Source organism: Pipistrellus hanaki (genome assembly GCF_964339955.1).
Source record: "Pipistrellus hanaki genome assembly, chromosome: 2".
Lineage (NCBI taxonomy): Eukaryota > Metazoa > Chordata > Mammalia > Chiroptera > Vespertilionidae > Pipistrellus > Pipistrellus hanaki.
In genome coordinates this window covers 126,403,878-126,426,938 of record NC_140504.1, presented here as the reverse complement: position 1 = coordinate 126,426,938, position 23,061 = coordinate 126,403,878, and the positions used below count along the sequence as shown (strand labels likewise).

General features: G+C 40.0%; 1 protein-coding gene across 10 annotated transcripts in view; it reads left to right on the top strand.

The window, feature by feature from the left end:
• Positions 1-23,061, top strand: part of KIF13A (kinesin family member 13A) — a 203,350-nt gene that overhangs the window by 74,528 nt on the left and 105,761 nt on the right. For 9 of the 10 annotated variants that reach the window (XM_084872710.1, XM_084872705.1, XM_084872704.1 and 6 more), the window contains exon 3: positions 11,919-11,931. The exons of the other annotated variant lie outside the window; for it this stretch is intronic. In XM_084872710.1, coding sequence (XP_084728836.1) covers positions 11,919-11,931 — 13 coding nt within the window. The remainder of the gene's footprint in view (positions 1-11,918; positions 11,932-23,061) is intronic. 10 annotated transcript variants of the gene reach the window in all.

The window sequence follows — 23,061 nt, the reverse complement described above, 5'->3', positions numbered from 1 at the left end:
GCATAACCCATGGACACAGACAATAAATAGGGTGGTGAAGGCCTAGGGCAGGGGCGGGCTGGAAGGCGTCAATGGGGGAAGAAGGGGGATACATGTAATACTTTGAAAAATAAAGAATTATTTTTTTAAAAAGGGGGAAAAAAGGAAGAAGTTAGATAAACAACAACAAAAAAGTGAGTCTTATCTCCTCCAAGGCCGGTGAGGACAGACAGTGTATGGACTGCCAGCAACCCTCAGGCTGCACTGTGAGGAGCAGGGGGCCTGGAGGTACTTCCAGATTTTGTCCAAATAGTAACCACCATAAAGGGAAAAGGACTCTGTGTTTCTCTACTCGCAGCACTCTGGCCATCAGACCTGGGATTTTCCCACAGACCAGTTCTCCAATCCTCTGCAGAACCCATGTGATGTCCTACAGTTCAGTTCCGTTCTGACACTTTACCTGGAGTCAGCATCAGATCCCACAGGCTAAGGGTTTAGTTCCACAGGACTGTCCCCACCCTCACTTCAGATGCCAGTCACAACTCCAGGTTGTCACCTGGTCTTCTGACCTACTGGGAATAAGTGGAAAGTTACCATGAGCCCCTCCTCAGGTTCAGTAATTCGCTACCATGGCTCTCAGAATTTAGGAAAACAACTTGCCCAGGAGATTATCAGCTTATTATTAAAAAAACAAAAAAAACAAAAAACAAACAAACAAAAAAACATGCAGCTCAGGAGCAGCCAGATGGAAGAGATCCATATGGCAAGGCAGGGAAAGGGGCTCCGATCTCCCATGTCTTTTTGGTGCCCTGTCCTCCCAGCACCTCCACCTGTTCAGCAACCTGGAAGCTCTGAACCCCTCTGTTAGGACTTTTATGAAAGCTTCACTGTGTGGGCATGATTGATTAAACCACTGACTAGCAGTGATTGTTCAACCTCAAGCTCCTCTCCCCTCCTCCAAGCTTGGGGTATTTAGATTTTAGGCTTAACCTTGATGACATCAAGTATTTTTATTTAAGATATTTTAGGCAATAAAATTTTTATTACAAGTGTATTTGCAATTACTAGTATCATAGTGGAGATGGACCTGATGTTAAGAGAGTTTGGTAACACAGATTGGTTGATTAGGTCCTTTAACAGGAGTTCATTTAGTTATTTGCAAGCCACTTGATGTGTAGCATGAGGGCCGTAGTCAGTTCCACGTGGAGGGTCACCACTGTGTGCTTCCTGCCTCGTCTGTGGAGACGGTATGACCCATATCACCAAACTTGCCTTGCTGGGTAGCACACAGATTGTACACACTGTGCAGAAAGAAAATGATGAGTTTTAAAAAATGAAGTTGTGTTGCATTATATTTCGGAAACCTCCAGTAGGGATTGTAAGACTTTGATGTTTTTATTTGCTTTATTTCGGAAGTTTATTGCTTCTATTATAAAGTTGGTATATTTTTATTGCAAAAAATGTTTTGGAAAAGACTAACAGAATGGCTTTTTTTTTTTTTTTTTTTTTTTTTTTTAATCACCTTGTCTCACAATTCATTCTAGTAATTCAATAGTGAAACTGTCAAACTATACATGTCCATCTGGTCTGTTGGGCACATCTTACGTGGACACAGTGATTCTGCTCTTTGGTACTCAGTTGATAATTCCAGGTGTCCCTTCAGGAAAAGCAACCAAAACTGTTTACTCCCTCGGGTTGTATTCTGATGGTGACTCCTCACCTTCTATTGCTGGCATTTCAGGTCCTTAAACAGTGCTTCTAGGTTCTTCAGAGAGGGGTATGGTGAGTAACCACTACTTTATAGACAGAATAAATGACACAATTTTAAATATTAGGCCATTTTTAATGTAGTTTATTTTTATAATTTAAATCATTCCTATGGCCACTTTTTCAGATATCATAGAAGTTCTATCGAATACATGTAGCAGTACATGGGACCAGATGTCACATGTGACCAGTCCTCTAAAGTATGCTGAAGTTTATAGTTATGCACCTGCTCTCAGCCTTTGCCAGAAACATTAATATCATAGTTTGGTTATTAAAAGGTGCCCAACTTTGTCGAAACCGGTTGGCTCAGTGGAGAGAGCGTCGGTCTGTAGACTGAAGGGTCCCAGGTTTTATTCCAGTCAAGGGCATGTACATTGGTTGCGGGCACATCCCTGGTGTGGGGGGTGGGGGGTGTAGGAGGCAGCTGGTCGATGTTTCTCTCTCATCGATGTTTCTAGCTTTCTATCCTTCTCCCTTCCTCTCTGTAAAAAAATCAATAAAATATATTTTAAAAAATTATTTTAAAAATAAAATAAAAGGTGCCCAACTTTATAAATGTTCACCTAAATATTTCCAAGGTTTTTATTTTCTTTATTCTTTCCCTCCTACTTTATTGTACATGTGTGTGTGTTTTAATCCTTGCCTGAAGACATGCTTTTATTGATTTTAGAGAGAGGGAGAGGGAGAAGGAGAGGGGAAAGAGAAAGAGGGAGGGAGAAACAGAGAGAGAAAGAGAGAGAGAGAGAAAGAGAGAGAGAGAGAGAGGTTGAGGGAAACATTGATCAGCTGCCTCCTGCATGTGCCCCCAGCCAGGGTCAGTACCTATTTTCTTAAAAAACTTTTTCTCACATGAAATACTCTCATAGCCCAAAAACACTATGTCATTGACAACACAGTGAGCATTTTCCCCTCAAGATTTTAATATTATGCATCCCTTTAAGGTAGGCCATTACTGAGGTAAGAAGAATGGCACCTTTCAGGGCTGGGGTCTCCTCTCCTGGCTGAGCACTGCCAGGGAGTCCTCTCTGCTGTTGACCCTCCGAGTCATTCCTCTCTTTCCAGCAAGGACACTCGAGACTCAGAACATTGTGCATTCACTTTTATTCTTTTTTTCTGTAAAGCCAGTTTCTGAACATTGAAAACATTTCGCACATAGTAACTTTCTTTTAAGAGTATAATGACCATCCATGTATCCGATAGTGTGCTCCCACAGTTGTCAACATCCTCTGTCCGTGTTAAAGAGCATATTTTAAACATCATGTTTCCTTTCTTTTTTGTGAAAATAAATTTTCTCTTATTGCCAAAAAAGGCCTCTCATTCTTCAACTCCAAGTAACTTTTTCCTGGATGAAATTTGGTGGGGCTGTGTTGACATTTGCATGTATTATCCTGGAGGGCTCTTTGTTGTAACAACGATAGCATCTGACATTTATTGGGCAATAACTGAGTGCTAATGGTGTGTAGTGTTAGCCTTGCCATCACATGTAACCCTTCAGCAGTCCTGAAGGAGTGCTCTCCCAGCCTGAATTTATAGCCAGAGAAACTGAAGTTCAGTTCAGCAAAATTGCCCAAGATCAACATAGACGGTGGCAGAGCTAGTTTCCAAAATCTGAACTCTTCACCACTCTCCTATATTACTTACTATAGAATTCCAGCCAAATTTTGTGATGCCAGGAGGATGTCGTCCAAATACACCAGAAAACCAAACCACAAGTCTTTCCACAAGTACAAAATGGGTTCAGTTTTCCTTTTGACTTTTATTGAAAATAAGAGCAGGTTAAGTGGAATGGTAATGTTTATAAAGATGCAGTTTGGTTTTCTTTAAATGAGTTTTGGAACCATTAGTTGTTTATTGTAAATGTATTTGGAATTAAAATTTTAAACTCAACAACATATTAAATATTGAGGTATGTGAAGCCTTTTTTCCCCTTCATTCATCTCATTTCAAGGTCTGTGATGGAAGTACCATATAAAGTCATTCCACCCCTTACAGCTGTGTTTCCATCCTAGCAGATGGAGTGGGGAGGCCCAGGGGGTGGCTCATCAGTCAGCAAGTCTTACAGATTCTGCCTTCAGGTTGTTTCTTTGTTCTCTCCTTTTTATCCTGTTTTTCTCTTGTCTTTGCAGTGGTGCCAGCTCACACACCATGGAGGCTGTGGTGGGCACTAGGTAGAGGGTCATTAGGACATCCCTCACTGCTCACTCTGCAGGTGGCGTGGCCTCCGTCACAGCTCCCTAGAACAGATCTCACCATGTTATTCTCATTGTGCAAGCACTTCTAGAAAAAGTCAAAGTGGGCGTGGCACTCCGTGCTATCTGCACTGTGGTTGCTGTATATTATTTCTGCCTTATAGTTCTCAATTACCTCTAGTTGCCTACTGCTCCGTGAACATACCTTCTACTCTACAACTTTATTTTAGCTTTTCCTTGCCTAAGTTTTGTTCCTAATACATCTGTATGCACATTTTTGCGGCTTTATTCATAGCCCTCTCCAGTGGTGATCCGTTTTCTTCCTCTCTACGGGATGTGGGAATGTGCAACCTTCCTCAGGCTCCACACTGCCACAACATCCCTTTATTTCATGGATTCCTCCTTTGAGATTCTCTAATCACTCATGAAGACCTTGACACAGACAGGGCTGGTTGATGACATTAACTGCATGGATGACCCATGCAGACATGGATGATACACATCATTGAGCATCCTTATGGATTGTTACCCAGTATCCTAGCCTAGGCTAAAAGAGTTTTCACTAAATTCTTTTAGACTCAAGAGAGGCAATGCACTGTAGCTATTAAGAGTAGGGCAAGGAGGGGGGTGGGTGCTGTAGTCAGAGAATGCCTGGGCTTACATCATGCTGCTGCTGCCAGTTAACTGTAACTTTAAGCAAAGCATACAATCTCTGTACCTTGTATTTCAGTTGTGTTGTTTTTCTTATTTGAAAAACGATAATAGAGTCTTATAGGGTTATCAAATATGTTAAATGCATTAAACCAGGTAGAGCTAACAGGAACATACCTGGAACATAGTTAGAACTGCATAAGTGTTAGTATTAATGATCATTCATTCCATTTTACAGAGATTCTGCTTGACCAGGTTAGAGTTTACCACCCTGAAACGTTCTACATCTGAAATATTACATCTCATCAACTCTAATTAGCATCTTTGCTTTCTAATTTTATCCTGACCATATATTTCTTGCCTTGCTGTTTTCTCCCAGTCTGTCCTCCTCCTCCTGATTTTGCTTCTTTCTCTTCCCAACTCAGGCCCTGTTGGTTCTTCCCATTGATCCAGAGCAGACCCTAGCCAGCTACAGGGACTGTGTTCTTGAAAAGCACCTAGTTTGCAAAATTCATAGATGCAAGATGAAAGTCTTATAAGAAATAGGGGATTAGAATAAAAACAATTTTAAAATGACATTAAGGATGTAACTTAAACCAAAGGAGTCTAGAAGACATACTCTTCCAAAGCAAACCAGACATATTAATGTTAGAAGTCTGTTCTGATTGAATGATTTGGTCTCTTCACATGTTCAGAAAATTTTGCTGTAGCTTCCTATAAGCATTTGATGTTTTGGGTATCAACATTCTTCTTGTGATAAGTTTCAGAGGCTCTTCAAAATGCATATATAACCCCTTTTACTTATAATTCATAGAAGTGCTTGTTTTATGTCTTAAATGTATGGCTATGTTGGTATACAAGTATAGAAACTCATCTTCATACTACAGTTAATTAATGCTGGTTGATGCTGAACTTTTATACCCACCTATCTTACACAATCCTAACCCTGTATCATCCCATGCCCCACTGTCTGTGTTTCTGTGAACTCCACAGCAGAGCAGTCTTCTGGTCCTCAGTGGGCTGTGTTGACAATGCTTTTGCACAGACAGTTACTCCTCCTGAGATGCCATTTCTTTGCCTTTTCAGCCTCCTGACTATTTAGACCTCTAGATTCTGCTCAGGGGTTTTCTCCTCAGAGAGAAAATACTTTGCTTTGTTTCCACTTGACCTTGCCCTCTTTGGAGGCTACTGCTGTGTACATAATATTCTATTGTAATATGTGTGTACAAGTTCAGTATATTGTTGTCTGATCGGCAACATGTTTAATTTATATTTGTAGCTCGACAAAGTATCACACCGGGTGTTAAATATTTGTTGACAGAATACAACTCTTTGTTGCTAATCTGCTGTGACACTTATCACTGTCTGTTTAATAGCTACTCATCTGTGCACCTATGTCTCTCACAAGGTCCTGAGCTTCTTGAGGTCAGAGACTATGCTCCATTCATATCCCTCAAAGCACCTATAATGTGCAGGGTGGGAATCAGTACTCAGAAAATACTTGCTGGTTGGCAGAGTTCTTGGACAATTTAGGTGACCCAGGATATAGTTCTCCAAGCTGGAAACGATCATCAAGGGCTAAAGGTCATGCCCATAGTCTAATCTTCAGGAGTCAAATGTCAGTTAGCTATATATATCTTTCAGATACAGGTTATGGCATTTTCCAACGATCATTCATGTCCCTTGAAACACTGACTGGTTATTAGGGCTTGTGCACATCAGGGCCTTTGGCCATCTAAATTCCAATTGCCTAACTGTAGTCGAGAGGCTGTAAACATGGACAAAAGACTCCTTAACCCAGAAATCTTCCAGTGTGAGAAATGGGGAAGAACTCCAGCTATATAGGGTTGTTGTGACACACTGTTACACTGCTTCCTTTATTTCACTCGCCTGTTAAACTTTCCAGGTCCATACTACCTACTAATTAAGTACCAACTCCCATTTCAAGACCTGGCCCAATATAGACCCAATTTATCTTTACAGTCTTATTTACTAGAGTACGTGTGTGTGTGTGGATGGGGAGGTTATTTTCTCTAGTCGCATGATACTCCGCATACATCTCTGAACTTAGTGGAACTCAGAAACCTTTGAGGGTTTGACCCTTGTTAACATCCCATTGAACTTCTCTTTGTGAAATGCTGGTCTTGAGAAATAATTATTTTTAAGTAAGTCATTGAAAATAGTCTACATTTTCTAACAATCTCCAAGTTTTCACTACTATTAAATGCAAGCAATCTTGCCCTAATATTATGGGGTCATGGGACTGAGTTGGTGATTGAAGTAGTAAATTCTCACATCTGGATTATTTTAACTCTGTAATGTAAAAATTATTTTAGTGTTTTCAGTCCTACATGAGTATGTAGAATTGGGAACAGAGATAATAAAATTAGCATGTGGGATGGCTCTGCTTTCAAGGGATTTAAATCCTAAGGATACACGAGATTCAAATACTGTACAGAGAAAATTATTGATGTACAGATAACAGTTACTGACTTTACATGTGCCAGTAAGTGCTAAGCTGTTTTATTGACCTCAGGAATACTGAAATATCAGAGGGGCGAAGGCCAAGGTGGCCTCAAACAGTTGGATGAGGAACTGAGAAAACCGGGCCTTGAGCTGAGTCTTGGAGAGTAGGAACATTGGATCAGGCAGAGCTGGGAGACAAAAATGAGATAAAAGCATTATAATTGCATGCGTTGGTGGTGAATGCACATGGTGTGGGTGACTTGAAGAGATCCATTGACTTCCCAGTCCTGGGAGAGAAGGGAAGAGACTTTGATGTTTTGTAAAATAGAGGTACTCTTGGTGTAGAACTGTACCTCCTATTTTTTCTTTCAAATCCTAAGAGCTAGAGACATTATTACCTTGCTGGCATCTAAAATGTCAAATAATGTTCAGTTTATTTCTTTGGGACACACACATACAAACACACACACACACACACACACACACACACACACACACACACATCTCCTGAGAGGTCTGAGAGGTATACATAATTTTAAAGGGACTTTTTTGAGGATGAATGAGAAGGTGGGCAGGTGAAGAGTGGTCAGGAGTGCACAGGCCTTTAGCCAAGAATCAATGGAATGCTTTGTTCTAATGAGTCAGCAGCCACACCCATGTCTGCAGGGTTTTTCAGTCTATTTGAAGGGATGTTCTTTGTAGTTCACAGGATGTTTGCTTCACCAGGGATAGTACCTCTTTCTGTAATATAGGTATCTCAACAATAGGCTGGGTCTGTCTGAGAGTTCGATGGAACTCTTTGTTGATAAGATTTTATTGATGTAATCAACAAGGTCATAATAAAAAATATACTCACTTAATATTGATTGTTTCTGATAGATGTTTATATTATTCATCCTTTTTCATATATATAATTTTTATATTTATATTGTAATATCACATTAGTTTGTTTCAAAGGGTAGCATGCTATATTTGACTAGGGGCCCAGTGCATGATGAATTCATACACCTTGAAAGGAACTGTGGGCTACCAGGCTGCGATGGGCACAGGGGCAGGACTCGGCCCATCCTCCATGCCCCCACCCAGCCTCTCCCACCGTCACCCCCAGACCCCTGTCTGCTAGCAGCCCCGCTCCCACCACTGCTGCTCCCAACAGAGCCCACCTCACTTGCACCTGCTGATGGCGAAGAGCAATTGGGGCTGGTGCCATCAGCAGGTGTAGTTGGGGCCAGCAGGCACCGTCAGTGGGCGTGAGCAGCGGCTGCTGCCCTGATTGCCCCTAAGGATCAGGGGTAGGTGGATAAGCCCTTAGGAGCAATCAGGGCTGGCAGCCGCCGCTTGCACCTGCTGATGGCACCGAGCAATCGGGACTGGCTCCAGGTGCTGACAGTGGGTGCAAGCACTGGGCAGGACCATGGCGGGCAGGACCGTGGCATGCCGGAGCAAAGAATTTTTAGTAGCCACCAGAGGCTTGCCCCGATGACAGCGTTTAGCGCCCCCTGCTCACCTGCTCAACCATCCCACTGTGTCAGACACCCACCTTGTTCCACGCTCTGCTGCCTGCTGCCAATGTCTGCCATGTTCTTTGTGCCCCCCCTCCCCCCAGTGGTCAGTGCATGTCATAGCGACCTCTTGTTTGGCTGTTCCGCCATTTGGTCTATTTGCATATTAGCCTTTTATTATATAGGATTATAGTATCAGGTTTACTCATAATGGGAACATTTTTCTTCACAGCTACCAAATAATTGATATATAACCTCTTGGGAGCACTAAATTGTAGTTTGAATTAGGATGACTTAGTTGCTTATGACCTAACTCAGACATCAAGAAGGGTTTAGCAATTAATGAAGTACTGCTGTGAGGTCCTGACTTCCTTTGCCTTCTATAGTAAGGATCCTTGTACTAAACTAAATGACTAGTAATTGAGTAGCAGCAGATGAAGTTAGTGGCTTCCCCTTCTTCCCTGCTGCCCAGTGTCATTTATTCTTAACAAACAGAAGCACACAAAGAAGATGGTAGCAGAATTATATTGGCATGCCCATATAATGTGCTGTCTCTCTAAATGAAAGGGACACATTTTCCAAGTACTTAAAATGCTGAAGTAAGATTTGTTTCCTAAAAAGAATAAAGAAAGTCACATTGGAACATCATTGAAGAAAGTATAGCTTTATTGTTGGACAGCTACTAGCTACAAACCAGCACTTGTGCTTTGATGCTGGTGTTGATTACCATCCAATCATGGCTTAAAGGAAGCATGGGAGAACTCCCGAGAAAGTCTTGGGGTTCCTGTTGGCGTGCTCCGCCCTGTTAGGTTACTTGGTTCATCGTAGCCAAAATGTGAAGGTATATTTTACAAACTTGGTCCATATCTTATTATAAATCAAGTGACCTTTCTTCCCTTTGTTAAATAAAGCAGTGATTTAAATGGCTTTTAAGAAATAAGAAGCAAAATCAGAGAAGGCTTAGTTAAATATTGTACTACCTGCTCAGAGCAGATGCCTTCCAGAGCAGTGTTCCACTTAAGGAAATTTTCCTGGCAGGAACCTCAAGCTTTATCCACAAAGCAAAGATCCACGGCTTTCTTAGAATTAAAAACACTTGTGCATTTTTTTATTATAACAACTGTAAATGTTTATCTTGTTTTAAAGGGTAGACACAGAATGTTGAGATTTGCTTGGAAGCAGCCAGAGAAACCCATTTCTCTAGATAGTTTCCCTCTAAAACCTGAATATAAAAACCACATTCTCATTGTGCCTAACTGCCCAAGGTAATGACCTAGGTCTCATTTTCTTTCAGCTAATTCCTAGAATTCAAGGAGATGAATTTTCAGTTTTATCACCATATGAATGCCATCGTTTTCCTTCCCTAGATTTAAAAGTTTTGAGTTGTCTACGTGACTCTGGAATGCATGGACAGCCTTTCCTTGCTGCTGAGCTCTGGGTTTTATTGGGGCCCTCAGAGCTCCATTGGACTCAGTGATGGAGGAAGGCACCTTGCTATTAGCCTGTACCTCATGCTTCTGTTCCCTGTCAAAGATGAAAGTCATGGAAAACACTCCTCCAAACCTATTAAACATTAATTTTACATTTAATTAATTTATGATATTGGAGGTTTCTTAAGAATAACCATGTCAGAAAAGCCAAGAATTGTCATAGTATCACAAACTATAAAATTACTTGAGGCCTGGTGCATGACTTCATGCACCAGTGGGGTCCCTTGGCATGGGGCCGAAACTGGCTCTCTGATATCCCCCACGGGGTCCCAGATTGTGAGAGGGCACAGGCCTGGCTGAGGGATCCCACTGGTACACAATCGGAGATGGGGAGGGACACGGGAGATTGGCCAGCTCGGGAGGGACTGCAGGAGGGCTCCAGTGTGTGTCTGGCCTGCCTCGCTCATTCTTGATCAGGACCCCAACAGCAAGCTAACCTACTGGTTGGAGCATCTTCCCCCTGGTGGTCAGTGCATGTCATAGCAAATGGTCAACAGGTTGACTGTCTGCCCTTCCGGTGGCCTGTACATCATAGCTAGCAATTGAGTAGTCTTAGTTTATCATTAGCATATTACGCTTTGATTGGTTGAAGGCTAACCAGATGATTGGACACTTAGCATATTAGGCTTTTATTATATAGGACTAGTGGCCTGGTGCATGAAATTTGTGCGTGGGGGGGTGTCCCTAAGACCAGGACCCCTGGCTACTAACTGCTCACCTGCCTGATTGCCCCTAACCACTCTGCCTGCTGGCCTGATAACCCTCAACTGCCCCCCCCTTCAGGCCTGATCACACTAGCTGCCCCCCATGCTGGCCTGCTTGACCACAACTGCCATCCCTTCAAGCCTGATCATCCCTAACCGACCACCCCTGCTGGCCTGCTTGCCCACAACTGTTGGCCTGATCACCCCCAACTGCCCATCCTGCTGGCAAGCTCGTCCCCAAATGCCCCCCCATGCCGGCCTACTGCCCCCAACTTCCCATCCTGCCGGCCAGCTCACCCCCAACTACCCACCCTGCCAGCCTGCTCACCCCAACTCCCCATCCTGCTGGCCTTCTCATCCCTAACTAGCTCACCCCCAATTTCCCTCCCCTGCCTGCCTGATCACCCCTAACCGCCTCTGCCTCGGCCCGCCACCATGGCTTTGTCCGGAAGGTCTCCTGGTCTAATTAGCATATTATCCTTTGATTAGTGTAGGTTAGTGCAACACCTTAATTTTGTACACAAGGAAAATATTTACAAAGCAAGGCAGACTAATGGTTTGTTACTTTCAGAATGACTTCCTTTTCAGAGTTTTCCCCAGATGCAATTTCAGTCATATTTGAGTTATTAACATGCAAAACTGAATATTTAAAAAGTGCATGTGTGAGGGGGAAGCATGTAACTTGCTTTTAAACTTCTGTTCAGAGTTGGAATATGTGAAAATTGTTATCTAGAACCATGGTTTTACAATTTATCAAAGGAAATATAAATATAAATATAACAAAGATAAATTTAAATATGAGATTAATTTAAAAGTATTTGACCCCCTGCAGTATGATTGTAGTATCTTTATCTTAATGCTCTTCTGTTAGCATCTTCTAGAATCATTAGAAATATCTCTGAACCACTGGATCTGTTCTATTTAAACCAGGAAAGAAATTCATTATGCCTGTACTATATTTTTGAGCAAATGTAAGAATTTATCACTTTAAGCAGTGAAATGAATTTGGCCTCTGATCTTTTTGAAGTTGCAATATCATTCATATCATGTTATCAGGATTCTGAGTTTCTCTTACGTTTTTTTCTCTTTCATTGCTACCTTCTGATGTGGCTGCTGTGTTGACAACCCTCTCTGCTTCTGCTGTTGAAATGTTTTGTTTTCGTCATTAAGGAAACCTCCCAAGGTAAGCACTGATATGGAACGTGGCATGCATACTGACTAAGTGTGTAAAAAACCCAGGATTTTATCCATTACAATAACCCATGTGGGACACCTGTCCCCTTGAGAAGAAAAATCATCTTTCTAATGTAAAACTTAAGTTGTGAACAAGCAATTAATGTTGGTAATGATATAAAACTAGACTGTTCCTCTACATTACAAAGCAGTTTCATACATTTTATTCTTGGTATTAATGCTGTGGTCCTGTCAGGTTACTGTTTCTATTTTTATAATGATGACAACCAAGAAAGTATCCTGCTGCTCAGAGAGAGGACTAGTATGGCCTAATTCCCAGACTTAGTAAATGGAGGAGCTTGGGCTATCTAGTATCACCACCTAGAAAATGTGAAGTCGAAATAGTAACATCATAGGATTGTAGTGTTAACTGTCATTATTGACTGGACCAGTTGTCTTTTCTGTGTCCTCCTCAGAATAGCTGCTATCATCAGAAAAGTTCTCCAACCTTTTACATAGAGTTTCACCCATCTACCAGCTCTGTGTTCCACTGGAATTTCTAGCTATTTTCAAAGTCCACTGGTAGGAGTCACCCCCCTTGCTCTGGCCAGCCTTTGACGTCATATTTACCAGTGAGAAGCCCAAAAGTTAGAGAATAAGTGGGGAAAAAGAATATGAGAAGCAGGGGATCTGAATGACCAACTCCTGAATAATTGAAGGCTGATTTTGTTACCAGTGAGCATTTTATTGGGTATCAGAGGGATACTTAGTGCCAAAAGGAAGGAGAAACTCGACCAGCCCCTGACCAATGATGCTGGTTCTAGCTTTCGTTTCTGAGATGCGATCAAGATAGGCTACACCCACACACATTATATGTCAGAATCTAAGATGGGTTGGGTGAGGGTCAGGAATCCAGAATAGATTAGGCATGCTTGACTATAGGGTTATGAGGGACAATATAATTTAGCTTCGGAGTAAAGAAACCCACTAAAATGATAAATTTACCCTTTATGTTTACTTACGGCAATATAGGAATTGTCCTTGGCACTAAGTGTTTCAGCTCCAGCAAGGAAGGCACACATTGAACAAATAGCATCAGGCCTGTTAAGAAAGAGGAAATGCATGCTCTCATGGAAGTGTAAGCACTGGCATCCTGGCCAAATTTGGGGGGTGGGGCGGGGAGCAATTATTGATGTGGCTATAATCCCTAAAATTCACAACCAAGGAAATATCTCTGCTGCTCAGTTCCCTTAAGTAGCTTTTCCTTCCCTTGCTGTTGGTTCCTAGAGGTTTCTGAACAGACTGACAACCTTGTCATATATTTAATTCTTTCCCCACAGAAAAGGGTAATGAAATTGTAAGCAATTCCATATGAGGCTACTTAATGAAGGAGAAACACTGAAATGAAAAGAGGCACATGAGCACATTTTTAAAACATCAGTCATTCTTTATACACAGAAATGTTCTGGTGCCTTTCTATCCAGTGTATATAGCTTAGTGGTTTCATTAGGAATCTATCCTACTGATAGTTTCTGAGAAGTATCATGAAATTTTCAAAATAAAATGAATGTTAAATCATGTTTATATGTGTGTGTGTGTGTGTGTGTTATGCCATAAAACATCTGTAAAGTATAAAGACCATCTTGAAATCAAATACATGACACAGAGTTAAATTGTTTAAAAAGACATTAAAATAGATAAGACCTTTTCTTACAGAAGCTGTAAATATTGAAAGCAAATGGGAGAAGGAAAGATACTTTTAATGATGATTATATAAGAAATTTTTTTTTATTGATTTAAAACAATGAGGTTTTTGTGAAAAAAGAAAAGAATTCTTACTATTCACAACAGCATGGCTAGACCTGGAGAGCATTATGCTAAGCAAAATAAGCCAGTTGGAGAAGATAAATATCACATGATCTCACTCATTTGTGGAATTATAATGAACAACATAAACTGATGAATAAAAATAGATCCAGAGACATAGAAGCATTGAACCTCAGAGGGAAGGTGGGGAGGGGAATAAGAGATCAACCAAAGGACTTGTATGCTTGCATATAAGCAAAATCAATGGACACAGACAGTAGGGGGATGAGGGCATGTGCTGGGGGGTGGGAGTGGCCAGGGAGAGGTCAATGGGAAGAAAAGGAGACATATGTAATACTTTAAACAATAAAGATTTTAAATTAAAAATAATAAAACAATGAGATTTTGAAATGAATAATTAGCACAAGTAACAGAAAAGACTGTTGATTCAATTGAACAAATAATTATTCTGGGTTTGAATCAGCCCTGATTGTAGCATTCTAATAGAGGTGAGGACGAGAACATATATATACACAGTGTAATGAACTACAGGAGGTAATAATAATAATAATAATAATAATAATACAGGAGGTTCATAGGGTACAACATCCTGTTCTGACTCCTGTATAATTGAGGACAACTGAGACTTGACAAAATATTAAAAACCTTTGCTTGAAGGCACTGGAGAAATACCAAATTAGTAATTCGAGAGAAGATAGAAACTTAGAGAGGTTTACCTGGTGTTTGACTACATGCCTTTCAAATAAAAGCAACTAATCAGCAGAGCAGTGTTTTTGATAGCTTTGCAGGGCCTAGAGGACTTACGGGGACAAAAGTGTCAGGGTCTGCCAGAGTTGTTGTCCTTGGTAACCTACTTATACTTTGGACTGACAAAGTAGGGTATAAAGGTGAAACAGAAGTAAACCAGTCCTCACATTCATTGCTGTGTGGTTGCAAGATCTTTGTGTAATCTAGGAAATCTCAAACATTGACATTGGATCAAAGTGATCCTAGAATGCAGGTCCCCTTAGGCACTTGGCAGAAGCAAATGTAATCCTAAATCTCACTTTGAGAACTACTCAGAGTGGATCATAGACCTAAATACAAAGATGTAAATTATAAGCTTCTAGATTTAGAAGAAATCTAGGAGATCTGAGGGTTGGTGATGACTTTTAGATACAACAACAAAAGCATGAACCATAAAATTAAAACTGATTAGTGGAATTTTGTTAAAACTAAAAACTTTTGCTCTACAAAGGCATTGTGAAGAGATGAAAACCACAGACCGGGAGAATATATTTGAAAAACACATCTGATAAAGGAGTGCTATCCCAAAACATACAAAGAACTCTTAAAACTCAACAGTAAGATAATGAACTGTCCAATTAAAAAATGGGCAAAAGACCTGAATAGCAAACTCACCAAAGATTTGCAGATGGCAAATTAACACATGAAAATCTTCAACTTTATTTGTCATTAGGGAAGTGCACATTACACCAACAAGGAGATGTCACTACGCACTATTAGAATGTATAAAATCCAAAAACCTGACAGTACCAGAGCTGGTGAGGATGTGAAGTACAGGAATTCTCATTTGTTGCTGGTGATAATGAAAGGTGGCATGGCCTCTTTGGAACATAACTGCAAAGTTTCTTACAATGCTAAACCTGTTCTTACCATATGAATGAGCAATCATGCTTCTCAGTATTTACCAAATGAGTCGAAAACTCTGTCCACGCAAAAACCTGCACTTGAGAGTAGATAAGCAACTTCATAATTGCCCCTAACTGGAAGCAATCAAGATGTCCTTCAGTACCACAAACTGTGGTACACTCTACAGTGGAATATTGTATAAGTTATCAAGCCATGAAGGACATGAAGGAAACTTAAATGCAGATTGCTAAGTGAAAAGAAGCGAGTCTGAAGAAGCTATATGATTCCAACTTATATGACACTCCGGAAATAGCAAAACTAAAAAGTTAGTGGTTTATCTGGGGCAATGCCTATAACCCATGGCAGCTACACAATGACTATTGAATGAATGAAGAAAGGAAATAAAGAAATAAAGATCTACTAGAGCAGAAGGGCATTTGCCAGTTTAGCAGAAAGAAGGTTCAAGTCCAGCTATATTATTGGTCATCTCCACTGATGGACAGAGCCACTTTGCTGGAGACTGAGCCACAGGACACTCTCTGTCCTGATTCCATCATTATGATCTTTTTCCTCCTCCTCCTCTTCTCCAACTTTTCTTCTTTAAAAAAAAAAAAAAAATGCCCAAAGAGATTAACCAAAGAATTTGTATGCATATATGCATAACCCACGGACACAAGCAATAGAGTGGTGAAGGCCTGGGGTGGTAGGTGGGAATGGCTAGAAGGGGTCAATGGGAGGAAAAAGAGACATATGTAATACTTTCAACAATAAAGATGTTTTAAAATATTTTAAAAAATAAAGAAGACCCAAATGCCCGGCTGGTCCATGATGCTGATGCTCTTCTCTGGCCTAACTCCAAAGGGGAAGTGCCCACTGGACCTTCAAATATCACCACCAACTTTCTTGTCATTAATTTGTGTCTTCCTGAGGAGTATCTTTTTCATGTAGTCTGTATTTGAGCAACTGTTGGAGGATTATGTGATGATGGTAAATAATAAGCACCTACCTGCAATATTATGTATAAGTCTTTTATGCATTTTACTAAGAAATGTTTGATATGGCAGTGTTGATTAAGAGGAAGGAGGGGATTTTTTTTTTAATATTTGGTTGAGTTGTCACTATCCATACCCTCCTGTTATGTAGAGAGGTCTAACAGGTTTTTTTTTAGTTATGAAAAAAAATAATGTCATCATATTAACAGAATAAAGAAAGAAAACCATGTGCTCATCTCAGTATATATTCAGATTAAAAAGCATTAAAAAAAATTACACATTTATGATACAAACTTGCAGCAAACTAGTAGTAGAAACTTCCTCAACGTGATAAATGGCATCCGTTAAAAATCTACAGCTGTCATCATACTTAATTTTAAAAGACTGAACACTTTTCACCTCAAATGGGGAATACGGCAAGGTTAATGCTCTAGCCACTTTTATTCATTATTGACTGGAGTTCCTAACCAGTGCCATAAAGAAAAAGGAAAAAAAAAAAAAAAAGAAATTCAGATTGGAAAGGAGGACCAAAAAAATATATATATATTTATATACACTAAGGTCATATACTTGGAAAACCTTAAGAATCTCCAAACAAGCTTCTAGAACTTAGAGATGGCAAGATGGCAGAAAGGTCAAAAATACAAATTGTATTTTTTTTGTTTGTTTGTTATTATTAATCCTCACATGAAGATATTTTCCCACTGATTTTTAGTGAGGGAGAGGGAGGGTGGGAGAGACAGAGAGAGAGACACAGTGATTGATTGCCTCCTGCTCACGCCTCGACCTGGGCCAGGGATTGAGCCTGCAACCGAGGTATGTTCTTGACTGGAATCAAACCTGAGACACTTCAGTCTGCAGGCCAATGCTCTATCCATGAGCTAAACTAGTGAAGGCCACCTTGTACTTCTATATATTAGCAGTGAACAATTAGAAAAGAAAATTTAACAAAAACCCATTTATAGTACTTTCAATAACATTAAATAATTAGGGGTATAATTATATAAGTATAAAGCCTCACACATATTTGGTCATTTGATTGTAGACAGATGTGCCAAGAGATGGAAAAAAGAGTGTTGACTGTGTTCAGAGAATGACAAGGCGGAGAGTTGGACTAAAGGTGCATGAAGGAGAGTCCTGTGTGACACATCTAGAGAGGGGCTGAAGCCAAATCTAGCTGTGGAAGTCCTTGGAGCTTGATACCTATCATCAATCTCTCAAATGCCTTTTTTTTTTAAGTACATTTTTATTTCAGAAAGGAAAGAAGAAAGAGAAATAGAAACATCAGTGATGAGAAAGAATCATTGATCAGCTGCCTCCTGCCCCACTGAGGATCAAGCCCACAACCTGGGCATGTGCCCAGACACCAACCAGGAATCAAACCATGACGTCCTGGTGCATAGGTCAACACTCAACCACTGAACTACTCTGGTTGGGCCTCAAATGCATATTTTGCACAAAGCAATGGTGCCATTGAGGCTCCCTTTCAGAAAGTTAATTTGAAAGCAGAGCACAGAATGAATTTGATTTGGTCAGTGGGGAGGCTGGAAGTGGGATTCAATAAAATGTGCCAGAAAGGCGGTAATAAGGGTCTGCACTGGAATGGTGCCATGGGAAGTATTATCAAAACGTTGCAGAAATAAAGTATCTAGGACTTGGATGCTGACAGCATATGGGAGAAGATAATAAGGCACAAAGAGTCAGAGACAACTCTGAAGTTTGAAACTGAGTGATTGAAAATTCAGCAGGAATTAAAGAATAAAGAGCTGGTTTGGTGCAGGGAGAAGCTGGTGGGTTCAGTTTTGGAGTGGGATGAACTGGAAATGATGGCAGAGCATTTTATATAGATGCCTAACAAGGTTTTCAGTCTCTGCCATAGAAAGGTTATGTAAATCTTTGTTTATACATTCTCATGTATTTGGATTTTTCTTTTTGGTGTTTCTTTTTGTAAATATGCACTCCTCAGTGGAGAAAAATTTATTTCAACATAAGCCAAGTGCATGCCTTCTACTTCTTCCACAGTGGCATAGTATGCAGGGTTATAGAGTGTGTCCTGTTTCCCTTAAAAAGAAAAGTAAGCTTCTAGAGAAACATGGAGACACCTGCTTAATGCCGCCTCTTTTGTTTTGTTTTGTTTTGTTTTTTCTAAGTCTTTGTATCATAATTTTCAGGGGTTTTTTTTGTTTTTTTTTAATTAGTGTGACTGTAATTTTGAGTCCAAGGTTTTTGTCTTAGAGGTAGAAGTGAAAGGGGAAATTGCTTGTTAGTTGAGCTACCTTCTCATAAACTTTGGATTTTGGCAGGAGGTAGTACAGAGGAAAAGGACATGTGTGGAGAATCACTGTCTAATTATGCCCCTATGTGCGATCTGTGGGAGAGAACAGGGAAATGTCCTCGGTCATAGTAGCTTTACCTTCGGAAACCCAGTTCCTGGTCTCCCCGATGGCTGCTAGAATGTCCAGAGCATTCTAGGACCCTCCTTCGATTTTCATGCTTTTGTCTTATCTGGCACACTGTCTTACCTTCCTGAGGAGCCACATTCAACATATATAAGGAAAAACAAATGAATTCTTCCTCTTCTTTCTGCTTTCTTCTTCCCTCCCTTAGTATTTATTGAGCCCCTTCTGTGTGCCAAGTGAACACTATAGAGCTGGAAATTTCTCCACTCAGACCATTCAAGCCCTGATGTTTAAGACCAAGGAGCTTGATGTTTACGGAATTAATTGGCCAAGACCATCTAGAGGAGAGCTCCAACCCTAGGTTTTTGAGTGCCGTCTGGTACAGTCTAAACACTTTCTGTTATACCACATGGTCGTGAAGTTGTTTTTCTACTTGGTGGCTTTTGTGGGGCAAAGATGGGGGGGAAGAGTAAGAAGGAAGAGTTTGAGAAAATGTAAATATCTGCAAAATCCTTCTGTTTAGGATTATATCCTCTTTTTGCTCAGTTGCTCACTTTTTTTCTCATGGTCATTATGTTAATATCTTATAAGTTAATGTATGATTTACTTGAACATTTTAATTTGGTTATAAATTCATTTTAAATGTGTGTGTGTTTTTTTTTTAAGTTTTATTTGCAAATGAGGTGAGGCACTACCAGATATCAAGGTGTTTAATCCCTCAAAGTCATGAACAGAAGAAAATGACATTACAGCAAAATAAAGTGGTTGCTTTTCAAAGGTAGTGCCTTTTTTTTTTTAATTTTTTTAACTTTATTGGAGTGACTTTGGTTAATAAAATTATATAGGTTTCAAGTTAATAAGTCTATAATACATCATCTGTATATTGCATTGTGTGTTCACCACCCAAAGTCAAGTCTCCCTCCATCACCACAGATTTTTTTAAAAATATATATTTTATTGATTTTTTACAGAGAGGAAGGGAGAGAGATAGTTAGAAACATCGATGAGAGAGAATCATCGATCAGCTGCCTCTTGCACACCCCCTACTGGGGATGTACCCGCAACTAAGGTACATGCCCTTGACCAGAATCAAACCCGGGACCTTTCAATCCATAGGCCGACGCTCTACCCACTGAGCCAAACCGGTCTCGGCCATCATCATAGATTTTGACTCTCTTTTTCCTTTTCTACCTCCTCTACCCATTTCCCATTTGTTAACCACCACACTGGTGTCTATGTCTGAGTTTTTGTTTGTCTCATTTGTTCATTTGTTCCTTTTAGATTTATATTCCACATATGAGTGAAATATGGTTCTTGACTTTTTTCATCTGATTAATTTCCCTTGGCGTCATATTCTCAAGATTCCATCCCTGTCACAGATGTCATAATCTTTTCTTATGGTTGAATAGTATCCCATTGTATATATATGTACCATGTTTTCTTTATCCAATTATCTATCAAAGGAGTTGTTTCCATGTATTGACCACCACAAATAATGCTGCAGTGAATATAAGGGTGCATGTGTCTTTATGAATAATTGTTTTCAAACTTTTCAGGTAGATACCTAGAAGAGGGATTGCTGGGTCATATGGTAACTTTATTCTTGCTTTTTTTGAGGAAACTTCATATTATTTTCCACAGTGGCTGAACTAATTTACATTCCCACCAGCAGTGTATGAGGGTTCCTTTTTCTCCACAACCTCTTCAACATTTGTTATTACTTCTCTTGTTAATAACCATTGTGATAGATGTGAGGTGTTATCTCATTGTCATTTTGACACCCATTTCCCTAATAGCTACTGAAGTTGAGCTTCTTTTTATGTCTATTGGCTATTTGTATGTCTTCCTGAGAGAAGTGTCAGTTCAAGTCTTATGCTCACTTTAAAATTAGATTGTTTGGGGGGGGGTTGTTGTTGAATTGTTTGAGTTTTTTTTTTTATATATATATTTTGGATAGTGAGCTCTTATTGGAGTTGTTTGCAAATATTGTCTCCCATTCGGCTGGTTGCCTTTTTGTTTTGTTAATGGTTTCTTTTGCTGGGCAGAAGCTTTTAGTTTTATGTAGTTCCATTAATTTACTTCGTTTTCAAGGACAAATTTGTAAAATTTTCTCTAAGACCAAAATCCATAAGTTTGGTACCTATGTTTTCTTCTATGTATTTTATTGTTTCAGGTCTTATAACTAGGCCTTTGATCTATTTTGAGTTCATTTTTGTGTATGGTGACAAATAGCTGTCCAGTTTCATTCTTTTGCATATGGCTTTCCAGTTTTCTCAGCACCATTATTGAAGAGGCTTTCTTTTCTCCGTTGTATGTTTTTGGCTCCTTTGTTGAAAATTATTTGCCCATAGATTTACTTCTGGGTTCTCAATTTTGTTCCCTTGGTCTGCATGTCTGTTTTTTAAGGCAGTGTCCTTTAAAGAGGCATATTGATATATCAAAAACCTGGCTTTTAAAAATGACTTAGAAAAATGGAAGGGAAAAATCTTATTATAGCTTATGCCTTCTTCAGTGCAGTTTCATTCAGATTTCTTTTACAACCTGTGACTGCCATTTTTTCCTGTGGCTTTTATCTCCTTGTTTTGTGAATTTCTGAAAACAAAGTGTTTGCCTCAAAAGTGATGAGTTGTAGACCTGCACTGTTCAGGTCAGCAGCTATCAGCCCATGTGGCTTTTGAGCATGATACGTGGTTGGTCTGAAGTGAGATGTGTTTTAAGTATAAAGTACACTCCAGACCACATTGATAAGTATTTTAGCTATATTGGGTTAAATAAAATACATTTTAAAAATTATTTTTAATCTCTTTACTTTTAAATGTGTTTATAAATAATATTTTAAGTCACATACTTGGTATTATATTATATTTCTATTGGACAGCACTGTTTCCGACTAAACATATAGCTGAGTTTGAAACATTTTTCAGCATCCACCATAAGGCTTTTGCTTGTTTCCTTACCCAGTTAAATGCAATTGCTCTACTGTCATCTGTGGCATTTCTGCCTTCCTAGCTGGGTCCATGAGTGTTGCAACTGTATGAGCAAGATGGCACCATAGCTTTCCTGCTATACATTTCTTCTAGGAATGCAAGTATCATTAATTAGACAAATATTGAGAACATTTGTGAAACGTATCATTTGAGGAATTTGGGCGCTCAAGCAGTTACTGCTCTCTAAAACTCATGATGAGGTCAATAAGATTAAGCATATATAACATTGTAAGTAAGGGAAAATAAATTATGGCAAACATCATCGCTCCTTGTTTCAGTACTTTCTGACTTCAGAGGAAGAAAGCTTTATAGCCAAACGTGGGGCTTGAGGAGGGCTTGCAGTTATGTGTAGGTTTTAAATGGAAGAAACGGGGCATGGAGATCCGTGTATATTGTGAGGAACAGAAACAAACTAATTGATGTTAAAAGAAAACTCTTTCTTTACTCACAACACTTTTGAGGCCAATTGGGTGGTTTTTTTTCACACCAAGCAATTCTCCAGTTCTCTTTGGACACCAGCTGGATGGTCCTACAAGGCAATTCAGTTCTAGCACTAACTACCCAGAGTTAGCGCAGACCCACAAGTTAAAGGCTCAGTCCCTCCAGATTGTCCTCACTTTAGACACTAATTATAAGTAGCAGTCCCCCAGTTACCCACAGTGCCATGACTTTGCTCCAAATCAGGGTTTCCGAAGATCCTCTCCTCGTCGGGCTCAGTAATTTTCTACAGTGGCTTACAAAACTCAGCGGGACAGTCACTTAGGTTTACTGGTTTATTATAAAGAGCACAGATGAATAGGTAAGTACGTAGGGTAAGGTCTGGAAGGGTCCTGAGCACAGGAGTTTCTGTCTCCCTGGAGTTGGGGTGTGTCACTCTCCAAATATATGGACTTGTTCACCAACTCAGTAGATGAACCTGTCATTTAGGAGTTTTTATGGAGGTTCCTCATGTAGGCACGATTGGTTATTAACACAGTCTCTAACCCCTCTCCATTTCCCGGAGAGTGAGGAGTGGGGCTGAAAGTTCTAGCTAATCAAGATGTGTTCTTTCTGGCATCCAGCCCCTATTAAAACAAGAGAGGTTTCTGTCACCCAGGAAATCCCAAGGGATTTAGGAGCTCTGTGTCAGGAACCAGGAATAAAGAACAAAAGAATATATTTCTTAAAATCTTACAGATGTCTTTAGAATTGCAAACTCTGGTTACAGTGTAGAGTACCTGAAAGGAATTTGTGTTTTTAAAAACTAGGAAAAGTGGTGCCTCGCATAACGAACGCCTCGCACAGCGAACTTTGGACAGGTTTT